Source organism: Xenopus laevis, chromosome 1L (assembly GCF_017654675.1).
Source record: "Xenopus laevis strain J_2021 chromosome 1L, Xenopus_laevis_v10.1, whole genome shotgun sequence".
Lineage (NCBI taxonomy): Eukaryota > Metazoa > Chordata > Amphibia > Anura > Pipidae > Xenopus > Xenopus laevis.
Window position 1 is genome coordinate 78,861,677 of NC_054371.1, and position 25,486 is coordinate 78,887,162.

General features: G+C 38.2%; 1 protein-coding gene across 1 annotated transcript; it reads left to right on the top strand.

Annotated features, from left to right (window-relative positions):
* Positions 1–24,091: 24,091 nt before the first annotated feature.
* Positions 24,092–24,700, top strand: LOC121400605 (DNA damage-inducible transcript 4-like protein). The gene has a single exon (XM_041584028.1). The coding sequence runs from the start codon at positions 24,092–24,094 to the stop codon at positions 24,623–24,625; it is 534 nt and encodes a 177-aa protein (XP_041439962.1). The 3' UTR covers positions 24,626–24,700.
* The last annotated feature ends 786 nt before the right edge of the window (positions 24,701–25,486 follow it).

The window sequence follows — 25,486 nt, forward strand, 5'->3', positions numbered from 1 at the left end:
CATTTCATCCAAATAATCCAAATTTTTTAAAAATGATTTATTTTCCTCTGTAATAATAAAACAGGTGCTTGTACTTGGTCCAAACTAAAACATAATTAATCCTTAGTGGAAGCAAAACCAGCCTATTGGGTTAATTTAATGTTTACATGACTTAAGGTATGAAGATCTAAATTATGGATAGATCCGTTATCTGGAAAACCCCAGGTCCTGAGCATTCTGGATAACAGGTCCCATACCTGTACTTGATCCTAACTAAGATATAATTAATCCTTATTGGAGGCAAAACAGTGCCTTGTGGGTTTATTTTATATTTAAATGATTTTTTTTTCTATACTTAAGGTATAGAGATCCAAATTTACAGAATGATCACTTATCTGTATAACAGGTCCCATACCTGTATATGTTGTGTTTAACCCCTGTTTTAATAGTTGATTAACATATACCCAAGACACACATATACAATCACACCAAGTACACACAATCATATAAATGTAATATGTTACTTTTCTTGCTACATTTACTTGCAATGCCCTTTTTAACACTACAGAGGTGCCAAAAAGATCATATTTGCCTATAACATTTTTTTACGGTCATGCTGATGTCAGCCTCACTACCGAAGGCCTTCATAACATCTAAGAACCCATTTACCATCGTAGCTGCAAGTGTTTGTCCACAAAAGGACACACAATAGGGATGGGCGAATTTTTTCGCCTTGTTTCGCCAAAAAAATGACGCCCATAGACTTTAATGGGCGTTGGCGTCATTTCGCCGGCGGCTAATTTTTGACGAAACGGGACAAATTCACCCATCCCTAGACACAATTGTTGAGCCAATATTGCACAACTCCCTGCAAACACCACAATGATGCTAGAATTGATGCCAATCTGTTGGAAAAAACATGTGAGCATTTAAAGGAACCATAAGGAATTTGAAATCGAAATGGTAAATATTCCTTTAGGGCAATGAACGTTTTCTCACAAAATGTCCCTTGTTTCTCTCCTCTGGCTGAAATGTGAATCGCCATTAGTTAAACATACATGGCAAGGTTACTTTTCAAAGAAGTCTGAAGTTTTATTGCGCAAGAAACTTTTGGGCAACTTTGTGCCACATTTGTTTCCCCAGCATTGATTCACACATTCATCGGTGGAGAGGAAACAATGGACGTTTTGTCACCCGCTGTAGCAAAGATTAATCGTGAGCAACAAAACATTCCTTGTGTCATTACCATTAAGTATCTCATCATTGTAATCCAGTTATACTAATCTGAAAAGATGATTTAATACTGCAATGGCATTTTATATTAAAATGTTTTAATTCTGAAATGTGCTCATATCACAGAATTCTCTGTACTATATAAAGATTTGTATGTTAAGCTTATCATATGTACTGTATGAGTAGGCTGGATATATAAACCTTCCTTTGCTGTAATTTCCTGCTGTGTTTTATGGTAATCAAATGTATTCATACATGTCCACATTTTTTGCTGCTGTTGCATGTATCCCATGGACAAACAGATGCAAGGGTTCTAGTCACTAGAAGTCTACAAAACATGCAATTACCAACCAAACTGCTTTCCAGAGTTATTTTACATTCTTTAACCATTGCATTATCTTGTCATCAAGTGATAGTGGATATTGCATATTTAACTAAAATGTTTGTTATGTAAACAGTAAACACTTTGGGGCAGATTTTGGGGCGAAGTGGGCTTTTATAGCGAAAATTCGCCAAAAAGACAATTCCCAGGGACATTGCCAATTTACTGAAAGACAAAGGGGACTATCCGCTAGTAAAAAATATCAGCGCTAAAGAAGTTTTGCGCCATTACACCAGGTGAATTTTCGCTCAGGCGAATGATCGTTACTCCGCAAATTTAGTAAAGTGCAAACTTTCCAATACGTTACCCTTTTTGCCAGAGTCTGTTTTGCCAGGTTATAGCTGGTGAATTGATAAGATGAAGCTACATCCTCAACATTCTTATGACAGTGACATCATATCCTGTATAACCAAAATTACTAACCACCTGCTGCAGTCTATAAAGGCCTGTCAAAAAAAGGGCCAAAAGCGTTGGAATATAGCCCCCAGCTCAAAAGGGCACATATATCAAGTCAAAAGATATATTCCAAAACATTCTTTCAAAGTTTAAAAAATTACTCTTTATTTAGCATAAATATTAAAAAGTAGGCATACAAACCAATTGATGATCCGCCTTACGCGTTTCGTGCCAACCGACACTTATTCATATGAGTAAGTGCCGGTGGGCACGAAAACGCGCAAGTCGGAGCATCAATTGGTCTGTATGCCTACTTTTTAATATTTATGCTAAATAAGGAGTAGTTTTTTAAACTTTGAAAGAATGTTTTGGAATATATCTTTGGACTTGAAATCATATCCTGTATGCCGAGAAAGTCATATTTTAATTATGTTTACAAGTTGTAACTGTTAAATATATGTTATATACATTTTTTTTAAACATTGAAGCTCATGCTACATTTGTACATTAGGGTGGGCTCATGTCTATATCTCTATTGTCTTAATTTTGCTTCCTTGGACAATTTTAATTAGTGGCCACTTCTAGCAATTTCACTAACAACCACTAATAAAGACATATATATATATATATAACCAGTATGTACCCGCCAAATATAAAATGACGCAAGCGTAAGTATGTTAGCAAAGTTTCACTAGGAAGAAAGTCACACTAGAGAAAATTTGCTTAGAAACGTTTGCGCTGATTAAGTTTTGCTGGCGAAAGTACCCCAGTGTTTATTTGCGGAGACAAAACTTCGCATTTTGATGAATACACATATTTGCTGTGAATGAACGTCTGGTGAAGTTGTGCGAAGTATGGCGAAGCCTTCCAAGGTGAAAATTCACCCTTTAGTAAATTTGCCCCTTTGTGAACCGTGGGCCAACTGAACTGCAATAGAAACCAACTATCACTGCCAAGCTGCTGAGCACTGGATTTACATGAGAGTGAATGTCTCCATTAACATCAACTTATGTGCACAAACTACAGAACTAAAGAAGTCTGGGCAACCTTATTTGGTGATTGGATAGTGTGTGAAAAGTGACTCATTTGTCCTTAACCAAATTATAAAAATGATTTGACTGCTTAACTAAACATCCACATGAGGGTTAGGAACTCACGTATGCACATATATGCTTCTAGTGTTACAACAGAGCTAAGTCCTCCTAAGTATGTCTGCACTATTAGACTCTGTACTGTATTCAGAACACCAGACTTCATCACTCTTATATGTATATGTAAAGCAAAGCAGTAGAGTGCCCATTGCTGCTAAGAGAGACAAGGCTTGAATGCGAATAGAGTTTCACAAATCAGTGGATTAGGATTCAGAGTTATCTGATACGGACCATTGGGGTTAAGCACATGGAAGATTCCTCACTACTTAGTGTAATATTAACCTTTACTACTGGCATGTCATAGCTTTAGGAAACATATATATTTAGCTATATAGTGCATTATGTCCTACTACTGTAATTAGGGTGCCTAATTATACACAGTATATGTTGTCTATGCTCAGGGCTTGGATGTGCTTTTGTCAGGAAACAAACTATATACAAACACAGCCTTCCATTCCTAATATCTCAAGATGAATTTCATAGTATATACACTGTACCTTTTTTTCCTTTTCTTTGTATGGGTGGTTTAAGCTTCCCATCCAGTAAAACATCCCCTAGCTCTGATTATTCTTCTGAAATTCCCCCTAACACTTTTATAAGATTGTTTTATTCAAGGTTTCTGTGTGCCAACACACTACAAACAAACAGGAATCCATTAGCATCAATTAGCTAATGTATTGTCATTATTAAGCCATAAACACATGAATTATTTGTCTTCTGCATGGATAGAACTGATTTGTTCTGCACTTTTGGATGAGAAAATCTGAATGAATAATAATACTTGCATTTAAACAAGGGCTAAAACACAGACAGTATTTATTTATTAGTTTTATTTTTGCTAGGGTGCATTGCACTTTAATGATAATGCCTGTCACGTACAATTCAAGTACTGCTGAACCTTTTAACTAATAAAGAATTATTTATTTGGTATTAAATAGATTCTCTAATGGTGCTTCCTAAAGGGAACATACAGTACGTAACCAACTATACCATAGGGTGGTTGAACTGTGCCAGCTAGACATTTTACTGGCGAACAATTATGGGGCTATTTATTAATGTCAACTATCAAAAATTCTAAAAAAAATTTACCTATAAAATTAGAATTTTTAATGGAAAAAAACAAACTAATTTTGCGAGATTAATTATACCCCGTGGATGGAAAAAGTCTGAATCCGAAAATCTGAGACCTGCCGAGGTTGTATATAAGTCAATGGGAGAGGTCCCTAACCTATTTGGAAATTTCTTTGGTCTGTGCTGGAGTTAGCCCGAAAAAACTCAGAAAAATTGTACGATTCGGGTTTTCACTAGATTTTTTTGTGTTTGTCCCCGATCCGATAAAATTGTGCTTTTTTTAAAATAATAAATAAGGTCCAATCGTGGATTCTAGTTTGGTCTGACTTCTTTATTAATATACTCAGAAATTGGATTTGGATAAATATGCCCCCTAATGCAGTGTTCCTTTTTGGACAATATCTTAATGGGATACTGACGCAGGGAAAAAAATGGTAATCAGTACTGCACAGGTATGGGATCCGTTATCCAGAAAGCTCTGAATTACCATATCATACTTCGTGCAACTACGTCAGATGTTATTTCATGATGAATAATCATGTTCATCAAAATGCTCAATTATGTCTTGGCGAAACAACGTCCTTCCTAGTGAAATTACGTTAACTTACAATTATGTCAATTTAAATTCAGTTTGTATATAAAGGTCATATGTATGTATTATTAGTGATGTTGGTAAAATTGCTGGAAGCAGACACTTTTTATTTAAGTCCAAGGAAACAAAATGAAGACAAAGATCCCCTATTGTCCTAACTGTTACAACTTGTAAACATAATCCCACTTTAAATATGAAAAAATGCTGGCATTTTGAATTTTGATGAATTTTTTTGAATATAGGATATGATGTCACTGACATAATGTTGAGGATGTAGCTTCATCTTGTTAATTCGTCAGTCAGCCTGGAAAAATAGATTTTGCTGAAAAGCATAACAAATAGAAATTTTCAGACTTTGATAAATTAGTCGTGGATTTATGATTGTTCTCCTGAGCGAAAATATGCCTGGCAAAACACAGCAAAAGTTCTCCAGCGACAAGGAAAACAAGGAAAAGTGTATTGCTCCTCTTGTGGTAAATAGGCGATGTCCCTGCATATTGTTTTTTTTTACGAAAATTCGTCAGAAAAACACAATTCGCTCTTTAGTAAATGTGCTCCATAGACTCCAGTTTATCTAAATAATGCAAATGTTTTAAAAAAAATTCCTTTTTCTCTGTAATAATAACACAGTACCTTGTACTTGATCCAAACTAAGATTTAATTAATCCTTATAGGAAGAAAAACCAGCCGATTGGATTTATTTAATTTTTACATGATTTTCAAGTAGATTTATGGTATGAAAATCCAAATTACGGAAAGAACCATTATTCGGAGAACCCCAGGTCCTGAGCATTCTGGATAACAGGTCCCATACCTGTACCTACAGAACCAACACATTACACAGAGCTTGTCCAACACTCACATCAGCCCCTGTCCCAGTGGAGCATAAGGCCTACAGTCCCTACCGCCCACAGTGAAAAATATGGGGCTCTCAAAAACTCTAGGAAAATGACTTGTTTTCATGAGGTATGGGATCTATTATCCAGAAGACTTGAATGTTGGGTTTTTTTCTAGGGTCTTTCTAATTTGGATCACCATACCTTAAGGGGCAGATTTATCGAGGGTCGAATTTCCAATTTGACCCCATTGATTGAAATACTTCGAATTCGAATATTGAAGTCAAAGTATTTTTCACCGAATTCAGCCATCGAACAATCGAAGTAAAATCGTTCGAACAATTCGAACGATTTTACTTCGATGTGTAACGACTTAGAAAAAAGGTCTAGAAGGTCCCCATAGGCTAACATAGCACTTCAGCAGGTTTAATTTGGCGAAGTATTGAAGTCAACGTTTTTTTAAAGAGACAGTACTTCGATTATTATTACTTTGAATCAAATTTGAAGTAAATTCGAAGTCGGAGTATCCTATTCGATGATCGAAGTATCCAAAAAATTACTTTGAATTTTTTTACTTCAAAAATTTACTGGAATTCACTTCGACCCTTGATAAATCTGCCCCTAAGTCTATTATAAACTTTTTTAAATAAACTCAATAGGATAGCTTTGCCCCCAGTATGGATTCATGCAACTTAGTTACTATCAGGTACAAGGTACTGTTTTACAGTATATTTATAGAATAAATGAAAATACTTTTTAAACATTTGAATTATCTAAATAAAATGGACTGTGTTGGAGATGGTCTTCCTGTAATTATACTGTTTTATAATTACAGAATAAAAGATAATCATTTATAAACATTTGAATAAAATGGACTGTATTGGAGATGGTCTTCCTTTAATTCAGGTGTTTGGATAATGAGTTTCTGGATAAGGGATATCATACCTGTAGTGGAAATAAACATCCAAATAGTGAGCCCCCGATTGTTGCAGGAACTGCATCCCTTATTGTTACACTCATGAAAGAAACAGGAATCTGTGAGACAGGTACAACAGCAGACAGGCAGAGGTCCCACAGAGGGAGAAACATCATAAAAAACTTGAAGTATCATATTCATCTTCCTGAAGGGCAGTAGGCCAGGCTTTTATTATTACAAGCACAGTGACAATAACATTGGTACTGTAATTCACAGGAGGATTGCAAGGTATACCCAGACTGAGAAACTACAAAGTAAGAAACTAGAAGGATTATCACTTAAAAGTTTTAACTAGGAACAGAAAAAAACAAACGCAGATTTTATACTAACCTGTACATGAAAAGTAAATAAGTAATTCAAAGTAGAGGTATAGGATCAGTTATCCAGAATGCTCGGGACCTGGGGGTATCCAGATAAGGGGTCTTTCCATAATTTTGATCTTCATGTCTTAACTCTACTAAAAAATCATGTGAAAATTAAAAAACCCAATAGCATGATTTTGCTTCCAATAAGGATTAATTATATCTTAATTGGGATCAAGTACATGATACTGTTTTATTATTATAGCGAAAAAGGACATTGTTTTAAAACATTTGGATTATTTGATCATAATGGAGTCTATGGGAGATGGCCTGACTGTAATTCGGAGCTTTGTGGATAATGGGTTTCCAGATAATGGATCCTACATCTGTACAGTACTCCATTATTCATATTTGAATGGCATCACACCATACAGGTATGGGACCTGTTATTCAGGATGCTCGGGACCTAGGGTTTTCTGGATAATGGATCTTTCCGTAATTTGGATTTTCATACCATTAGTCTACTAGAAAATCATGTAAAGAGTAAAAAACCCAATAGGCTGGTTCTGCTCCTAATAAGGATTAATTATATCTTAGTTGGGAGCAAGTAAAAGGTACTCATTTATTATTACAGAGAAAAAGGAAATGATTTAGCAACATTTGGATTTTTTTGGATAAAATGGAGTCAACGGGAGATGGCCTTTCTATAATTTGGATCTTTCTGGATAAATGGTTTCCGGAAAATGAATTTCATACCTATACTATAAACTATATATACTATAAAACAGTAACACCAATAAATGAAAGTGTTTTAAAGGATTGACAGTATAATGCACTGTTGCCCTGCACTGGTAAAACTGAAGTATTTGCTTCAAAAAGACTACTATAGTTTATATAAACAAGCTGCTGTGTAGCTATAGGGGCAACCATTCAAGCACACGATACACAGTAGATAACAGTTCTAAAGAATCCCATTGTATACCACAGAGCGTATCTGTTACCTGCTGTGTATCCTGTGCCGTTTCTCCTTTTTCAGCTTTAAATGGCTGCCCCCTACACATCAGCTTGTTTAGGTTTTGGGTTTTCGCACGATTTTATATAGTTTTTTCCCAACCCAACTTTTTTGTTATTTTATTGATAAATAAGATAAAATCGTGGATGGGAGTTTGGCTGAGCTTGGTTTAATAAAAATATGAGATAAATTCAAGTTTTAGTAAATAACTCCCTAGATATCCATGCCTCCGCATATGAATTTCTTCTCTGCCAAAACATTGTATCTGCTTCCCATCTGCCTGACGCATATCATTTTTCATGCTGTAAGTAAAAGGATCATATTATGCATATGAACTTAAAGTGTAAACAACTGTGCAAAGGGTAAACAGTAAATGACTGCTGTTAAGTAGCACACACAGTGTGCAAAGCATATAAGGGTTGAGAGAAAGATCCTTTTTTGCATATTATGCAAAGGAGGAGAACACTATGTACTACACTAATCATATAAGCCTGTATTTTGCTAGGATATCTAGTTTATCGGCATATGATTGCAGTTTATTAAATAGGCCATGGATTCTGTTTAACATTGCATTATCATTCTTGCAGCTGTCATTGGGCTCTTTCTAAATTCCCAAGGCTTTGATTGATTGCTCAGCTGCCTGCGTGATCAGATTCCTATTTGTTTTATTCTGCTGAACAGTTGGAAAACTGTGTTCATTCAAAAGTTTTTTTTTCTTTTTTTGGAAAACTGGAAAACAAAAGAATCATCTGTAGCAGAGATCAGCAATTTCTACAAGTCTGAAATATGACCAAAGATTGTGTTAAAAAAAGATTATAAAGTCTCTTCTCTCTACGTTCCTTGTGACTTGCACCTAGTGCCAATACAACTCTTCAGCCTACTTTGATGAATTACACGCAAGGTAAAAGTGCAAGTGAGCCCTGGAACAAACACCTGCTCAGAGGATGTTGCAACAAATAAATTCCACACTAACTAAACAAGTGGATCTTGCCCCGATATACCCACCTTGAGTAGGCGATATCTGGCCGAACTGATTGTGGGCCCTAGGGCCCAACGATTGAATCACTATGCTAGGAAGGCAGGTGGTTGGAGTGAGTACAGCATCAATGAAACGATGCAGTCCTCCATCCGATGGGATTTTTAAACCTGCAGTTTCATTAATTTTTCAGCAATTTTTCAGCAAAGCGAAACACACTAGTTTTACTTATCAGTAATGAAGAAGAATTAGGTTTTTAAAAAATCATGACTGATTCATTATCATATGTTGTAGGTCCCTGAGCTCAGTAATTGACAGCAGCACAGAGCATGTGCAGTGAATCAGCAGCAAAGAAGATGGGGAGCTACTGGGGCATCTTGGAGACACAGATCTTTACTGCTAAAGGGCTGTGGTTGCCTTGGGCTGGTACAGAAGCTCAAAACATAATGTAAAACATTTCTAGCCTACTTCTTTAGTTAACCTTTACTTCTATTTAAGGCATTTAAGTTATTAATTCTAACAATGATTTCTTTGTGGATTTATGTATGATTGGTTATTGATAAATGGTTATTTATTTATTCATTCAATAAATCGTTATTTATTTATTAAATTATTCAATACTGAACTAAACAGGGTTGTTTACCCATCGCATTCTGTAATATTTCTTACTTGCTTATACATCCCCTTACTGAGTTCAGCCTTCCATGTAATTTGACATTGACATGCAAACTACTAGTAATGGTTGGCAGGACTGCTACTATAAATCACGGGTCCTATTATTGATGCACAGGGCAATAATTTCCTGATCTGCCACTGACCCTTCTGTATCCATGTACCAATCCACTCTGATGATGTCAGAGATTGGCAAACCTTCCGATGCTTACATCATGAGAGGGGGAGAGGTACAAGCAAAGACATAGATGTTTAGTTTATGGTCTGCCTATGAGTGGACCCTGGAAGTAGTATATTGGCCCTATAAAGGTTGAGCTATGGACAGGGGCGCGCCGACAATGAGGCGAGCTGAGCCGCTCGCCTCAGGCGGCAGCGCCTGAAAGGATTCCAGGGGCGGCAAAAAGCCGCTCCTGCACCTTTAAGAGCCGAATTTCCGGTTTTTGAACCGGAAATTCGGCTGTACTATTGTGAGAGAGCGCAATTGTGCTCTCCGCAATAGTGTTTCTGCCTCCCCTCCCAACGCGTAAGTTGGTGAGGGGGGCGGCATTGCAGGAGCCGCCTCAGGCGGCTCCTTAGTCAAAATCGCCGCTGGCTATGGATAAATCTGTATGTGACCAAATATCTAGACTGAGTTGGAAGTGGAAGGGGGGGCTCCCACAGGGGAGGGGGGCTCCCACAGGGGGCCAGGTTTCATACTGGTGGTCCCTAACAACTAATTAATATTGTGCCTCAATTTTAAATGCTTGTAGGCATGCCTTAAATGCACCCCAATCACATTACAAACATACCCAAATTTGGCCTAACCCAGTCTATTTACTGACAAGCACAGCCCCCCAAAATTGAACATTTGCAACTTTTAGGACCTGCACAAGAACCTGGCCTCTGACTTTCAACGGCCATAGACTGATAGCAACTCTGAATGGTACACAGGTACCTTTCACTTACTGATCTACTTCATGCTGATGTAGAAAACGTGGGGTGGTTCACAGCTTTAATCCTTAAATTGTGTTTATATTTTGTTTCTGCTTTAATATGAACATAGATTACAGGATCAATTAAAACAGACATCGTGCTAGTATTTTTAGTATTACCCATTGGAAAAACGTGTTCAGTTAGAGAGGGTTAAGAAATTGAAAAGATTAGAAAGAGAAAAAAAGAGAAAAGATATGGGAGAGTCTGAGTAACATTTTATTACATGGATAAGGACAGTTCCATATGTAGAGCCCTGTTTTGGTTTAACCAGATCCCCTTGTTATTCCCTGGCGATCTTTAGCAACCTAGCCAGTACCAATAGAACCACATGCATTCAAACATTATTGCTCTAATTCCCCCTGTTTAGGTGCCACATGTCTCTGCTATATCTTAATCCGATTTAACTTAGTCTGTTAAATCAAGCAAGACTATAGGATAGTCTGGCGAGTTTTGTTTCCTATTTGTACAGGATTCATTTTACATTATCCAGAGGGTCCAGGTATTAGTGAATTTAGAGGAACAGCCTCTTGCTGTATAAATTTGCTCTAGAATTGGGAGTGTTTGTTCTACCAGGCCTATCCAGAATTGTTGAGTGGGTGGATGTTCCTCTTTCCATTTAATGGCAATAGCTTTTTTTTTGCCTGAAAGAGCAGAAAAATAAGTAAAGAATTCTCTGAGGCTGAGGTCACCGGGTCCGTATCTGTTAAGAAGTTGAGGATTAAAACAGTAGGATGTATTTCGATAGGCAGAGCCATTAGTTGAGAGAGGTATGTGGCTATTTCCGCCCAAAAGATTTGGATCTGAGGACAGGTCCACACCATGTGAAAGAAATCAATCTTGGAACTTTTGGATCTATTGCATACATCAGGAAATGGCGGGTTAATTTTATGCAGGATATACGTAGAGTGTAGTAGGCCCGGTGCAAGCATTTAAATTGTATGAGCCTGTCTCGAAATCTAATCAAAGGGTGTAATGAGTCTGCCAGGGCTGCTTCCCATTGCTCCAAAGTGAGGTCTGGTATATTAATGGACCATTATTGTACAGGTCTTGATGAGGACCCTGTTGGCCCTCTCGAATGTGGTTGTAAATTGTTGATAATGGTTTTTTAAGTTGCTCCTTTTGGATTAAGTCCTCCAGTTTGGATGTTTAAATTTCTGGGTTTCCTTGGTGGAATTGCTGGGTGATGGCATGCCTTACTTGTAGGTAAGGGAAGAGCTTGTTGTTTGGGAGGTTGTATTTGTCCTTCAGTTGTTGAAAAGTACATAGTGTATTGTCCACAGGGCAGCCATCAGGGGGGGACAGGGGGGAGAGTTGTAGGGGGCCCCGAGGGTAAGGGGGGTCCGGCCATGCCAAACTTACTTGATCAGCTGGAGCCCCCATCTTTCTGAGAGCTGCTGACCTCGTGAAGACATGGACGTTTAAGGGGCCCTGGCCACCAATTTTCTTATAATGTAAAGGGGGGCCCTGGCCACCAATTTTGACCACCAATTTTTTTTCTCATGTGGGGTCCTAGCCACCAATATTTTTTAATGGGGGGGCCCTGGCCACAAATGTTTTTTCATGGAGGGCCCTGACCACCAATATCTTTTTATTTTTTATTAAAATGTGGGAACCCTAGCCACCAATATTTTTTTGTTTTTTTACTGTGTGGTGGGGAGGGCGGACCTGTAGGTGGGGCTTGCCGTGGGCCCAGGAAATTTTTTAATATGGGGCCCTGCGATTTCTGATGGCGGTCCTGATTGTTCACAAAAATATCTCCAATATACGTTATGTTATGTTGCGCCCATGCCTGTGGTTCAGGTACTGTGAGTAGTTAAGTAAACTTTTCATTGTGCCATAGGGGATTGTGTGGGGATATACCCTGTATATTTTTACCTACTCTAGCGCAGCACTCTTTCCATGCTTTGATTACATTCCCCATCATGGGGGTGATATTAACATTAGTATGTGCATTTCTATATATAAGGTTTTTCAGACCTTCCACAGACCCTACTATTTGGGCTTCCAGCAAAGTCACAGGGTTCTCTGGTTGTGGTTCTAGCCACCATCTAAGGGGTAGGAGTTGAGAGGCTAGAAAATATCCCTGCATGTCTGAAGCAGCTAGCTCTCCTTCCGTAAGTGGGGTTATTAGGGCTTTGTATTAAATCCTCACTGGTCCAGGGGACCAGTACAGTTTAGTAAGCTGGTTTTGAAGATGGTGAAAGAAGGCAGGCGGAAACCAGGCAGGGATTGCCTAAATAGGTAAAGGAACTTCGGAAGGAACTTCATTTTAAATGATTTTATTCTGCCTATCAATGACAGTGGGAGTATGACGTTATGACATAGTTTAAAGTTTTGCTAGGACCTTGGCTAGTATTTTGTAATATAAGTTAACGAGTGAGGTGGGTCTACATGAAGAGTGTAGTAGAGGGCTTTTTCCTGGTTTTAGTAGTAGGACAATAGAGGCTTCCCCAAATGAAGCAGGCAGGAGTGTCGTGTTTAGCGCATGATTGAATATGCTAGTAAAGTTCGGTGCCAACAAAGGGACATATGTGGCGTACCATAAATTATAGATTCCATCAACGCGTCTTCTGCTTTTGTCAGAGCTTGTAGGGCCCGTTTGTTAACATGAGTTATTTTAGAGATGTATTCACCTCCTTCATGGTGTCCCAAATGCAGGGGAGGGGTGCAGAATTAAGATTGGATTTGAAATAATTTGTGAGCACCTGGAGTACCCCTTCCTTATTGTCCAAGTGGGTAATCCAGTAGGGACTTAATCTCCACATTTTTTGAGTGGATTTGGATTGCAGGTTCCAAGTGATTAGCAATGAAGCATGGTCCGAGATTCCTCTCGGTAGGAGTTCTGCTCTGATAATTTTGTTAGACATTTCAATCAAGTCAAAAGCGAGATCAATCCTAGACATTGAATAGCAAGAAAAAATATGCTTTGTAGGGTTACAAGCCCTCCAGACATCCACAAGCCCCGATGTATCCGCCCAGACCTTTAAACCAGTAGAGCCTATGGAGATGGGAGCGAATGTCCAAATTTTCAGCCACAGGGGGTCTTTTCTTACCCATTGATCGGCTCTCAGTGTCCGTGGTTAGTCTTTATATGTTTTATGTGTCAGGATATTGTTGCGATTAAGCGTTTATTTAACGGAGTTAAGGCAGCGTCCCATGCCCCCTGACATTCCTCTTTAAGGAATTTTCTCATTACCTGTTGTAAACAGAAATCAGGTTCATCAAGGTGAATATTATTTTACACATACTTAGCCCTTTAGCTAGTGCAAATGATGTATTGCAGGGTATGTGGTTGTATCCCTGGGCACATTAAGCCCTTCTGCAAGCATTGTGTTTACTGATAGCCATTAACAGAAGACATAATGAACTCTCTCTCTGTTACTGTAAAATTCCATTGCTTAATTGATCGAGCCTTATAAGCACAGACTCCTAAAAGCAAGCTTGGCAGTGTTCAGTAAATAACATTCTTCTAATGAGAGGAACTGAAATGTGTTTCTGAAAAGATATAAAGCAGCCAGACACTCCTTCATCATATCCCAAATGCCAACTAATATACAATTAAATAAAGAACAGCCATGGTACTTTATGTTGCTGTTCTTGTCATGCACTATAAAGAAAAGAGACACTAGGGGACAGAGATTTTTATGTATGTATGTATAACTTTATTTGTAAAGCGCTGTTAAGAAGCTGCAGTGCTGTACAATGCATAAATGTACAATATAAATAAAAGTACAATATATAAAAGTACAGACAGGGAGGACAAGTCAGACAATAAATATACACAGTGCATAGAGCTCATATAAGGACACATAGCTTAAGTGTTATGTGGTAAGTTCCACAGTAGGAAGGAGGCCCCTGCCCTGTTTTGCATTTCCAGTGAATACCAGTAATTGCCAATTACAGAGTTCTTTGTCCATGTCTACTACACTTAACTATTAACAGATTAACATAGATAAAGGGGACTGTGTATTTACAGATGATGCAGCTTCTATGAGTGATTATCTCAACACAGTGATGCCATATAACTTTTCTATGTTTCAGTAAAAAATGACCTATGGCTGCTTCCTTGACAGGTACTTAACAAATTAGATATGATTCCTGTGCAAGGATGCATGTATCAGCTATGATCCATTGCAATTTGCCTTTAGCAGTGCAGTTAACTTAATTTTACAGAATGCCAATAAGCCTACATAGGATATAGATATGGGGGATTAAAGGGAGGCAGACTGTCTAAGGGGTTGATGTATTAACATTAACATTGGCATAAGAACCATTATTCAGTTTTTTTTGGCATTAAACTTGATTGTTCAATATTCATTAAAGGGCACCTGTTCCTCTTCTCGCTCAGTCTGCATTTCTCTCCCTCTTCCGCTCCCCCTCCAACCACTCCCTCTGCCCCTCCCACACACTTGAAAAACCAACCTGTCAAAAATGACACATGCTGCGGACTCCACGTCCTGCAAAAAATAGAACAAACCAGCCCGTGAGCTTAACTCTAACAAAACAGCAACATCCCTTAGTTATATACTTTGTGCTTGTAAGGGCGGGGCAAATATGGATATTTACAGGCAGGTAAGCCAATGGCTAATCACGTGGCTGTGGCTTGCGAACAGCTGGATAAGATCAATTAGTGGACGCCCGTACTGCGGTAAAGTCGTCTAAGTGTACTTATACAAAACAAGTAGATTGTGCGTGCTGCGTGTCTGTTGTGTGTAGTGATGCCTTACAACACGTGCTCCTAAACTGTGTGGCTCATGCGACATGATTTCTTGGATGCACCTGGGTATAGTGTCCCATGTTTTCTTATAGCTGTAAGTTCATAATTGAATGAGCATTAGATATTGACCAATAGTACAGCAACAGGAACTTGCTTTGAGCAGAAAAGGGCTGCATTAGTTGTTGCTGGACTTCAATTTTCATCACATGGGATTTTCTTTCTATTCTTAAGTGTATAAATATATTGCAATACTAGTCTAAATGTACCAGAAACAAGTAAACATCAGAAAAACAGAACAAGCATAAACAATCCAAAGCCTGAAGTCAATGGGCCCTGCGTTCAATTGGCTACCCAGTTCCAGTCAGACTGAGCTCCCCATGCACCCTCCTTTATGGAAGCTGCCACAACATTCTGGGAAACTCTGATGTAGGGGGACAGATGAGAAGAAAAATTAGTGTAGGGTAAAAAAGCTGTTTTCCCCCATGAGGTAAACAAATCTTTTCCCCTGAGGGGAACTGAACTGAAACGTCCCCCTCCTTCCCTTGCCTTCTCTGATGCCGTGGAAGACAATGATGTCACACAGAGTGGGCTACTTCAAAAGAACCTGAAGAAAGCAAGAAAAAATACAGGTACCCAGACCCCCTAAAAGGGCTACAGGGAAAGAAAAAAATCAACAAGGAGAGACACCAGCAAAATAGACTAGTTGGCATTATGTAAAAAGCAAATACAGAGATTTTCAGGAAGTAAAAACTGAACTCAGAAACTTTAGATTATAATGAATAATGTACCCCCTACTTAAAATTTATAAAGATATTAATAGTCACCTCGGAGTTATGTGACCTGTATAAAAGCACTCGTCCTGCGGCCTCCTGCTTTTATATCGTTACATAACTTCTCGGTAACATTATATCTTTATAAATTACAGTAGGGGGTACATTATCCACTATATAAACGGTGCTTAGTGATGTCATCAGTTATAATCGGCGTTTACTGATCCGAAAAACTCTGGTTTTCGTCCGATAATCTGAAAATGTTTTCACAGCAAAAAAAAAAAATGCATTTTTGTACGATACAATTAACGCTTAATTTTGTTGATTTATTTCTAAGTTGGAAACAAGCACAAGGTCCTGTTTTATTATTACAGAGAAATAGATAATCATTTTTAAGAATGTAAATTATTTGTTTAAATTGAGTCTTTGGGAGATGGCCTTCCTGTAATTTGGAGCTTTCTGGATAACAAGTTCCTGGGTAACAGGTTCTCTACATGTTCTGTGTCATTATTGTCAAAAAAACCCATAAGATTTAATTTACACTATGGGGGTTATTTACTAAATTCCAAATGCAAAATTTTTTTTTTATATATAAAATCGAACTTTCAAAAAATCACAAATTTTTCGGGAATTTATTAAGTCAGAGGATGGAAAAGTCAGAATCAGAAAATCCGGCATCTCAGACCTGTTGAGGTTGCTTATAAGTCAATGGGAGAAGTCCCAATGATTTTTTGATGTGCACTGGGTTTTTGGAAATACCCCGAATTTTTCTGAGTTTTCGGAGCAAAATTCTGAGTTTTCAAGTGAAAAATCCAAAAAATCATGAAAAATCAGATTTCACGATTTTTCCCCGCAAACAAAATTTTCAGGAAAGTGTATGAATAAATAAGTGCAAAAAATCCATGCGGATTTGGTCGGAGTTTTTTTCAGAAAATATTGAGATAAATAACCCCCATACAGTATGACTTTTGAGAGAATTAAAAACTATTATTGAAACATTCTATTTAATGCATGCAGAAATAGTTTACTATAGTACTATAGCTAATCACAGCAGAGCTGTCAACTGTTCTAAATATTTATACTGGACCAGCACCCCAAAGCTGTGGGTGTTGTAAGAGCATAACAAGGTATGGTCAGGACGTGATAAGTTGTTACCAGGGTATAGCAGATACCAGAGTTGACTTTACGCATGGTTCACATCTCTGTCACAAATCAAAACAACATTTTAAAAGCAAAATTCGTGGGCAAGGTTATACTGTTCAGTAATGATACAGAACAAAGTGGCATCTCATGAAGTCTTTATTAAATAAACAATGGTAGCAAGCCAACATAATGAAGTTTATCTACTGGCCTGCGGCACGTAAAATGAATGTCACTATTTAGTATGCCACGGTCAGCCTGTAAATGAAATCAATACTTAAAGGAGTGTATTTTCTGAGTCGGGCAATTTATTTTCCTTCTTCCTAATTGTCCTTGTTTCATCATGAATTCTTTACTGCTTAAGTAGACGTGAATTATGAATAATTTCAGCATCCTCCTTTGTTTTTAATGAGGCGGATGATGTATTATTAAAAGGACAGTCTCATTGCTAGAAAAAAATTTACCTTTTGCTTCAATGTGAAATCAAATCTAGTTTTTAGGGTGTAATTACCACTGTTTTTCTTTTTTTGCTTCACAAGCAGTTTCCTCTAGACTCACATTACATCCTATTGTCCTATTGTAGAAACTATTTTGCCCACACATACTGCAAATGCCCATTCACTCATCTCTAGTAAGTCCTCTATATTCCTGAAAATATATATAGCACCTGTCTGCTGCAGTCTAGAGGCCTGTCTAAAGGGCCATAGTTGTTGGGATATAACCCCCAGTTTACAGGGCACATATATATCTAAAACACAAAAAATATCCTATAATAAAGTTAAAAGGTTAGCTTTTATTTAGCATAGAATTAAAAAAGTAGGCATACTGACCAACTAGTATTCCTGAACCTCACATCAGTCTGCAAGGCCAGCTGTCTCTATGGTTAGGAACCATCTCAGGAACCATCACCTCCATCTGTTACGGCAATTGCATGAAAGCACGCACCCAATTACTTGTCAGTTAACTGACACTTGGAAACATGGCAGTCTACAGAAACCATTTTAATGAGCACTCTCAAACTATTGTCATAGTAGGCAATGGGGCCATTTTGAAGACACTTCTCAGGGTACTTGTTAAAAATCATGGGCATCACAGAATCTGAAAGTGCCCCACAAAAGAGTTTTTTAAGTAAGTTGCATGTCCTCTTTATACAGGGTCAGACTCCCACCTGCCTAACACTCTGTGCTCCCTGACCTTTCCATGCCCCGTTGGAAGAAAAGCAGGTAGAAGCTGGTCGGAGGCTTGGGGTAGGAGGGTTATGGCTCGCGAGGGGGTCTTTAATCTGGTGGACAGGGGGGTCGGGGCCCTAAAGTTGGCAGCCCTGGTGGGCCTGGACCCCCTAGTCCGACACTGTCTTTATGGAACAAGAAATCTCCAAAATGATCTATTACCTTTTAGCTACTAGCACCATGTTCATTTTGTCATAATGTAAATATTGAGATGAGCATGACATATATGCTTGCAAATATTCCACTGTAATCAAATCTCAAAATGAAGCCAAAAACAACACATTACATCTGTAAGATATACACATGAGGATAGAGAAAATGCTGGTAAGCAGCATTCTCATTGGTGAATCATCTTGCATCTATAATTACATTTTGGTCAGAGGCATTTTTATTGTTTAGTGCAGTTTCTGTAGAAGGTTTTCAAGCAGCTATAATAAAGTTTTGGTCAACTTCATTTCACCTTTAAAGACTCTCAAGACCTCTCATCTCGGTTCAAATGGGAGAGGTTTAGGGAAGGTTTGTCTCCTTTACTTTACTTAGTTTTAGAGTTCTTTGCTATTGACTCATGTATTGAGGTTAAGTTATTATGGGTTTGGGAAAGTGGTTAGCTCACATACAAACACACATATTGATCTACCCCTTGGGCAGCTGATTTATTGAACTAAGGTACAATTGTTCAGCTGCCTGCTTGGGGCTTGCCAAGGGTATTAACACTGAATAACACGCATTGATTTATTCCAATTTCAATGTTTTGTTTATTTCATCTGGCTTTATATTTTATTTTTATCAGGACGACTGCTTTCTAAACTAAGGTCTGTTGGCTTAATGAAGTCGTTTGCACATGAATAGAAAACTGGCTACAGAGGGTGGTTGTTAATGGTACATTCTTTACTTGGAGTAAGATTCCTAGGGGCAAATTCACTAAGATGCGCCAGGCGCAACTTCACTGCACTTCGCCAGGCGTAGTTTCGCCAGGGCTCCGCAAATTCACTAAAATCTGAAGTTGCGCACAGGGGTAGCGTAAGGTTGCGAAGTTGCGCTAGCGTTGATTCGCTATATAAAGCGAAGTTACGCTAGCGAAGGCTAATTTGCACACGGCGCGCAATTCAAATTTCAATGGAGGAACACGTATCTGCACTACAAATGCCTAGAAAACCTTCAAATCAGCAAATAAAAATTTTATTTTGCCCTACACATGTGCCCACTGTCTAGGTAAGTTGCCATGAGTCAGGAAATGTAGGGGGGAGGAAGGGGAGCCCCAAAAAATTTTCGATCAGCCATCATGTAGAAAACACGCCAGCGTTTTTTTGGGACTTAGAAAAAAAATTGACTTTTTTTTTAACAATCCCTATCTACTCTATTGCGCTTCGCCAGGTCTGAGGTGGCGAAGGTAGTCTAGCGTAAAAGGTAGCGTTCACTACACTACGCAAGTTAGTGAATTTGCGTAGTTTCGTCGCTAGCGAAACTTCGCCTGGCGTAAGGTTGCGAAGTAACACTAGCGAAACTACGCCAGCGTTCGTTAGTGAATTTGCGCAGTAGCGAAAATGCCAAACACTAGTGAATTAACGCTAGTGTTCGGCGCTTCGCGGCTTAGTGAATTTGCCCGTGTGTGTGTGTGTGTGTGTGTGTGTGTGTGTGTGAGAGAGACAGAGATCATGAACACACAGTGACACAAATTTCAAACACTTCAGTGTAAATGTAAAGTTCACATCAAAGGGGACCTGTCATCGGAAAAAAATATTCCAAATCCTATTTTATCACATTAGTCAAGCAAAATAAACTTTTATTATACTATATAAATTATTTCAGTCTGGGAACTCATAATTATAACAAGCAGGCAGGAGCCATTTTGTGGACACTTATTAAGACAAGCCTTGTATCATCTCATAATCTTGTTTGTGCACCAGAATGGAGGACCTGATGTCCATCCCCATGGTTACACAATTAAACAGTAAAGAGAACTGGGGAATGTGGGGAGAGCAGTGACATCTAGGAAGTGCTGAATGGAAAGTGAAAGTAACTGTCTGCCTAATGCATAGAGGAGGGGCAGACAATATTTGATTGACATCTGAGGTTTTTAAATGAGTTTACAACAGCTATGAACAATTTAATAAACAAAAGAATTTGGATTTCATGTTTAATTTGAAAAGGTCTTTTATTGTACAGAGTGATAGGTCCACTTTAACACCCAGCATACTTTATTATCCTTCATATATGTGTCATTCTTGTCTGTATTGTGTATCTGACAGAGCAAGTGTGTGTTAGTGTGTGTGTGCGCGAGAGCGCGAGAGTGAGAGGAGTGAGAGAGAGTGCAGGGGCCAGAGGTAAGTAGAATGTGTGTGTGTTAGGAATAGTGTTTGTGGAATAGACAGACTGTGTGTGAGGCTCCCTAGACATATAGGGGCAAATTCACTAAGATGCGAAGTTGCGCCAGGCGTAACTTCGCCGCACTTCGCCGCACTTCGCCAGGCGTAGTTTAGCCAGGGCTCCGCAAATTCACTAAAATCCAAAGTTGCGCACAGGGGTAGCGTAAGGTTGCGAAGTTGCGCTAGCTTTGATTCGCTATATAAAGCGAAGTTACGCTAGCGAAGGCTAATTTGCATACGGCGCGAAATTCAAATTTCAATGGAGGAACACGTATCTGCACTACAAATGCCTAGAAAACCTTCAAATCTGCAAATAAAAAAAAAAAGTAGCGAAAATGCCAAACGCTAGCGAATTAACACTAGCGTTCGGCGCTTCGCATCTTAGTGAATTTGCCCCCTAGTGCGGTCACTCAGTGCTCGGTATTGGGTCCACTTTTATTTAATTTGTTCATTAATGACTTAGGGGAGGGTATTGTAAGTAATGTATCAGTGTTTGCAGATGACACAAAACTATCCAGCCCAATTAATTCCATCCAGGATGAGGCATCCTTGCAACATGATCTTGACACACTGGCAATCTGGGCAGCTAAGTGGCAAATGAGATTTAATGTTGATAAATGTAAAGTCATGCTGGGATGTAAAAAAAAGTCATGCTGGGATGTAAAAATATCCAAGCCACTTATTCCCTTAATGAGACTGCACTAGGCAAATCCATAATGGAAAAGGACCTTTGCATCCTTGTAGATAATAAACTTGGCTGCAGCAATGCCAGTCAGCATCATCAAGGGCAAATAAAGTCTTGAGCTGTATTAAAAGGGGCATTGATTTACAGCATTTAGAGCACTCGTAAGGCCCCATCTAGAATATGCCGTACAGTTTTGGTCTCCATCACTCAAACAGGACATTATTGTATTAGAGAGGGTACAGAGAAGGGCAACTAAGCTGGTAAAAGGTATGGAAAATCTTAGCTATGAGGAAAGACTGGCCAAATTGGGGATGTTCACGCTGGAGAAGAGGGGCTTAAGGGGTGATATGATAACTATGTATAAAAATATAAGGGGATAATATAATAATCTCTCTAATGTTTTTTTACCAGTAGGTCTTTCCAGCTGATGCCACCCATTTATATTAGAAGAAAGGAGGTTCCGCCTAAATATTCGGAAGGGTTTTGTTACAGTGAGAGCTGTGAAGATGTGGAATTCTCTCCCTGAATCAGTTGTACAGGCTGATACATCTTTAAGAAGGGGTTGGATGGCTTTTTAGCAAGTGAGGGAATACAGGGTTATGGAAGATAGCTCATAGTACAAGTTGATCCAGGGACTAGTCCGATTGCCATTTTGGAGTCAGGAAGAAATTTTTCCCCCTCTGAGGCAAATTGGAGAATCTTCAGATGGGATTTTTTGTCTTCCTCTGGATCAACTAGCAGTTAGGCAGGTTAAAATAGAGTTAAAAGGTTGAACTTGATAGACTTGTGTCTTTTTACATCCTAACTTACTATGTTGCTATGATACTTCTACCTGTAACATTCAGTTGCTGGATTAAAAATCCAGAGCATGGCTTTCGTGCCAACACCTCCTGCCATTATTTATGCACCGGACTCTTTCTGCTCCATTTTGAGAGCGGGGAATATCAGAGGGACATAGGGCAAAAGTGCAAAAGAAATGGCACGCTTTGTTGTCTACTCTTTTTTTTTTGCACTTTGCACCACCACCATAAATGAGTCCTAGGATATTTAAGGAAATGTCCTTATATCTTATTATTGTTCCTCAATATATTGCCTATGAAGATGGCACATGTTGCTAAAGGGTAGGCATGCGGAAGGGGTAGATCTTTTTTAGTCTGTTTTGCGGACATGACATCAAAGGCGAGATGAACCAAACAATTGAGGAAAAGTGTTACCAAACATGACAAAAATTTTGGATTGGGTAAGAATGAATTAAAAGCGAAATTATTGGCAAACTGTCACTATTTGTATACAATAATTTTATTTCTAAATACTGAACCCTTATTTTCTCTTATAGCAAAAACTTTGAAATGCGTTGTGTCAAAACAGAGAAATTATTGTGCACCAGCTTAGCATCCAGCTAATTTGTCTTTATTTATTACTTGAGTGAAAGAATAGATAGAAAGGGATAGAAATGATTTGATTTCTCAGAGATAATATACAGTAGTACAACATATTTGTCTTCTTTTTTGGTTCCTAATAACATGACCACTGAAATGTATTACAGATGATATCTCTGTAGTGTTACTGTTGTGTTGCCAGAGTGAAAGTATTTTGTTGCAGTGTGTTGGTAACAGGAGAGGATTGCTATTCCTTGCTTCCAGAGAAAGCTTCCAACTGGTTCTCAGTATAAAATCCCAGTTGAGTAAAGATACCCAATATTCTGCAGAGATAAAAGCTGTGAGTTTATATTGTCCAAGACAACACACAAATAGTGTATGCATCATACTGAGTATATTACACCTGGAGTTTTAAACATTAACTCAAAAAGCTTTTCAGCTACCATGGAGCCTACTGGTGAGTACCTCAGTTTGTAAAGCAGCAGCATTAATTTTTCCTCTGTAATGTTGTACTGTATATGAAAGGGTATACTATAGTAACTACAGTAAATGCCTTAAGAATTAGCTGTTACATCTGGAACAAGTCCTTGATAACACTGAAATAGTTTCATTCTGCACTCTATGTACCATTAATGAAAAATATTTTTTCTATTTTGTATTTTATAATTGTTATTGTATTATTATTTATATTATTAAGAAGTACTTGTATATTTGCTATATTTATGTACATGGATAAAGATATAATAGTACAAACAGGGGGGCAAATACCTGTACAGATATATATATCTAAGAGGGTTATTTATTAAACCCCAATTTTTTTCTGGTTGGGCAAAAACTTGAATTTTTCATGGAAAAAAAACCCTTTAATTTTCGAGATTTATTATACCCCGATGCTGCAAAAAGCCAGAACCGAAAAACCTGGCATCTCAAACCTGTTGAGGTCTTGTATAATTCAATAGCAGATTTCCCTATCCTAATTTGAAAATATCATGGTCTGTGCTGCGTTTAGCCAGATAATCCGTAAAATTTGGGGTTTTCGCTTGATAACCCAAAAAAGTTTTTTCTCCAATCTGACTTTTTTGAGTTATTTTATTGATAAATAAGATCAAATCATAGATGGAAGTTTGGTTGAGCTTTCTTAAAATATGAGATAAATTTGAGTTTTAGTAAATACTCCGTAAATGTGTGAACTCAGATTATGAGTAAAAAATACATACTCATAAACCTTGAACTTTGATCATTGATTTATGAAGTAATGCTGCTTTTGATTCAACTTTTTACAGGCTCTGGCAGTTTGGAATACCTTTCTAATGCAACAAATGTCCAGGATGCCTTTACTGTAATGAGAACTTACCACCTGGCATCAATGCTAGAAAATTGCCTATACAATGCAAAATGCACTAAACTCCATTGCACAAAAATCCTTGTGCCTAAAGGACTACTCACAAAAGTGGCACAGGAGATTCTCAAATTCTCTTTAACTGAGCCCTGTGGACTACGAGGATGCATTCTTCATGTGAACTTAGAATGTGGTCACAAGCATTTAGCACTTGATACATTAGCATATGACTCTACGGTTGAACCTACTTTTGAAGTGAACTTGGTTTTAAAACGTGAAAGTCAATTATGGGACCATTTCAGTGACTTTCTTATCCTTAGAACTTGGTTTCCAAATATTTTCAGAGGCATCTTAAAACTCAGTCCCAAGTTCTTGATTACAAAAAACGTATTATACTTTTCAGTTAGCGGAAGTGAAGCTTGCTCATCAGGCCTAGTTTCCAATTCCTAAGTAGACTTACCTGGCTTATATCGATTGTGAATACATCATTATGTATCTGTAATTTGCAGCATTTCAGAGATCTAAAGAGAGATTTAAATCAAGTAGTATCTTTATAAATACCACTGTTATTTGTAATTTTAGGTTATATGCAAGTCTTATCTTAAAGGGATACTGTCATGGGAAAAAAAAATTTCAAAATGAATCAGTTAATAGTGGTGCGCTAGCAGAATTCTGCACTGAAATCCATTTCTCAAAAACTGATTTTTTTATATTCAATTTTGAAATCTGACATGGGGCTAGACATATTGTCAAATTCCCAGCTGCCGCAAGTCATGTGACTTGTGCTCTGATAAACTTCAATCACTCTTTACTGCTGTAGTGCAAGTTGGAGTGATATCAACCCACTCCCTTTTTCCCCCCAGCAACAAAACAAAAGAACAATGGGAAGGTAACCAGATAGCAGCTCCCTAACACAAGATAACAGCTGCCTGGTAGATCTAAGAACAACACTCAATAGTAAAAACCCATGTCCCACTGAGACACATTCAGTTACATTGAGAAGCAAAAACAGCAGCCTGACAGAAAGCATTTCTCTCCTAAAGTGCAGGCACAAGTCACATGACTGGGGCAGCTAGGAAATTGACAAAATGTCTAGCCCCATGTCAGATTTTAAAATCTGACATGGGGCTAGACATATTGTCAAATTCCTAGCTGCCGCAAGTCATGTGACTTGTGCTCTGATAAACTTCAATCACTCTTTACTGCTGTAGTGCAAGTTGGAGTGATATCAACCCACTCCCTTTTTCCCCCCAGCAACAAAACAAAAGAACAATGGGAAGGTAACCAGATAGCAGCTCCCTAACACAAGAT

Excerpts from the sequence above, each read along its gene's own strand:
- LOC121400605 (XM_041584028.1), top strand. The coding sequence starts at position 24,092 with ATGCTGCTTTTGATTCAACTTTTTACAGGCTCTGGCAGTTTGGAATAC.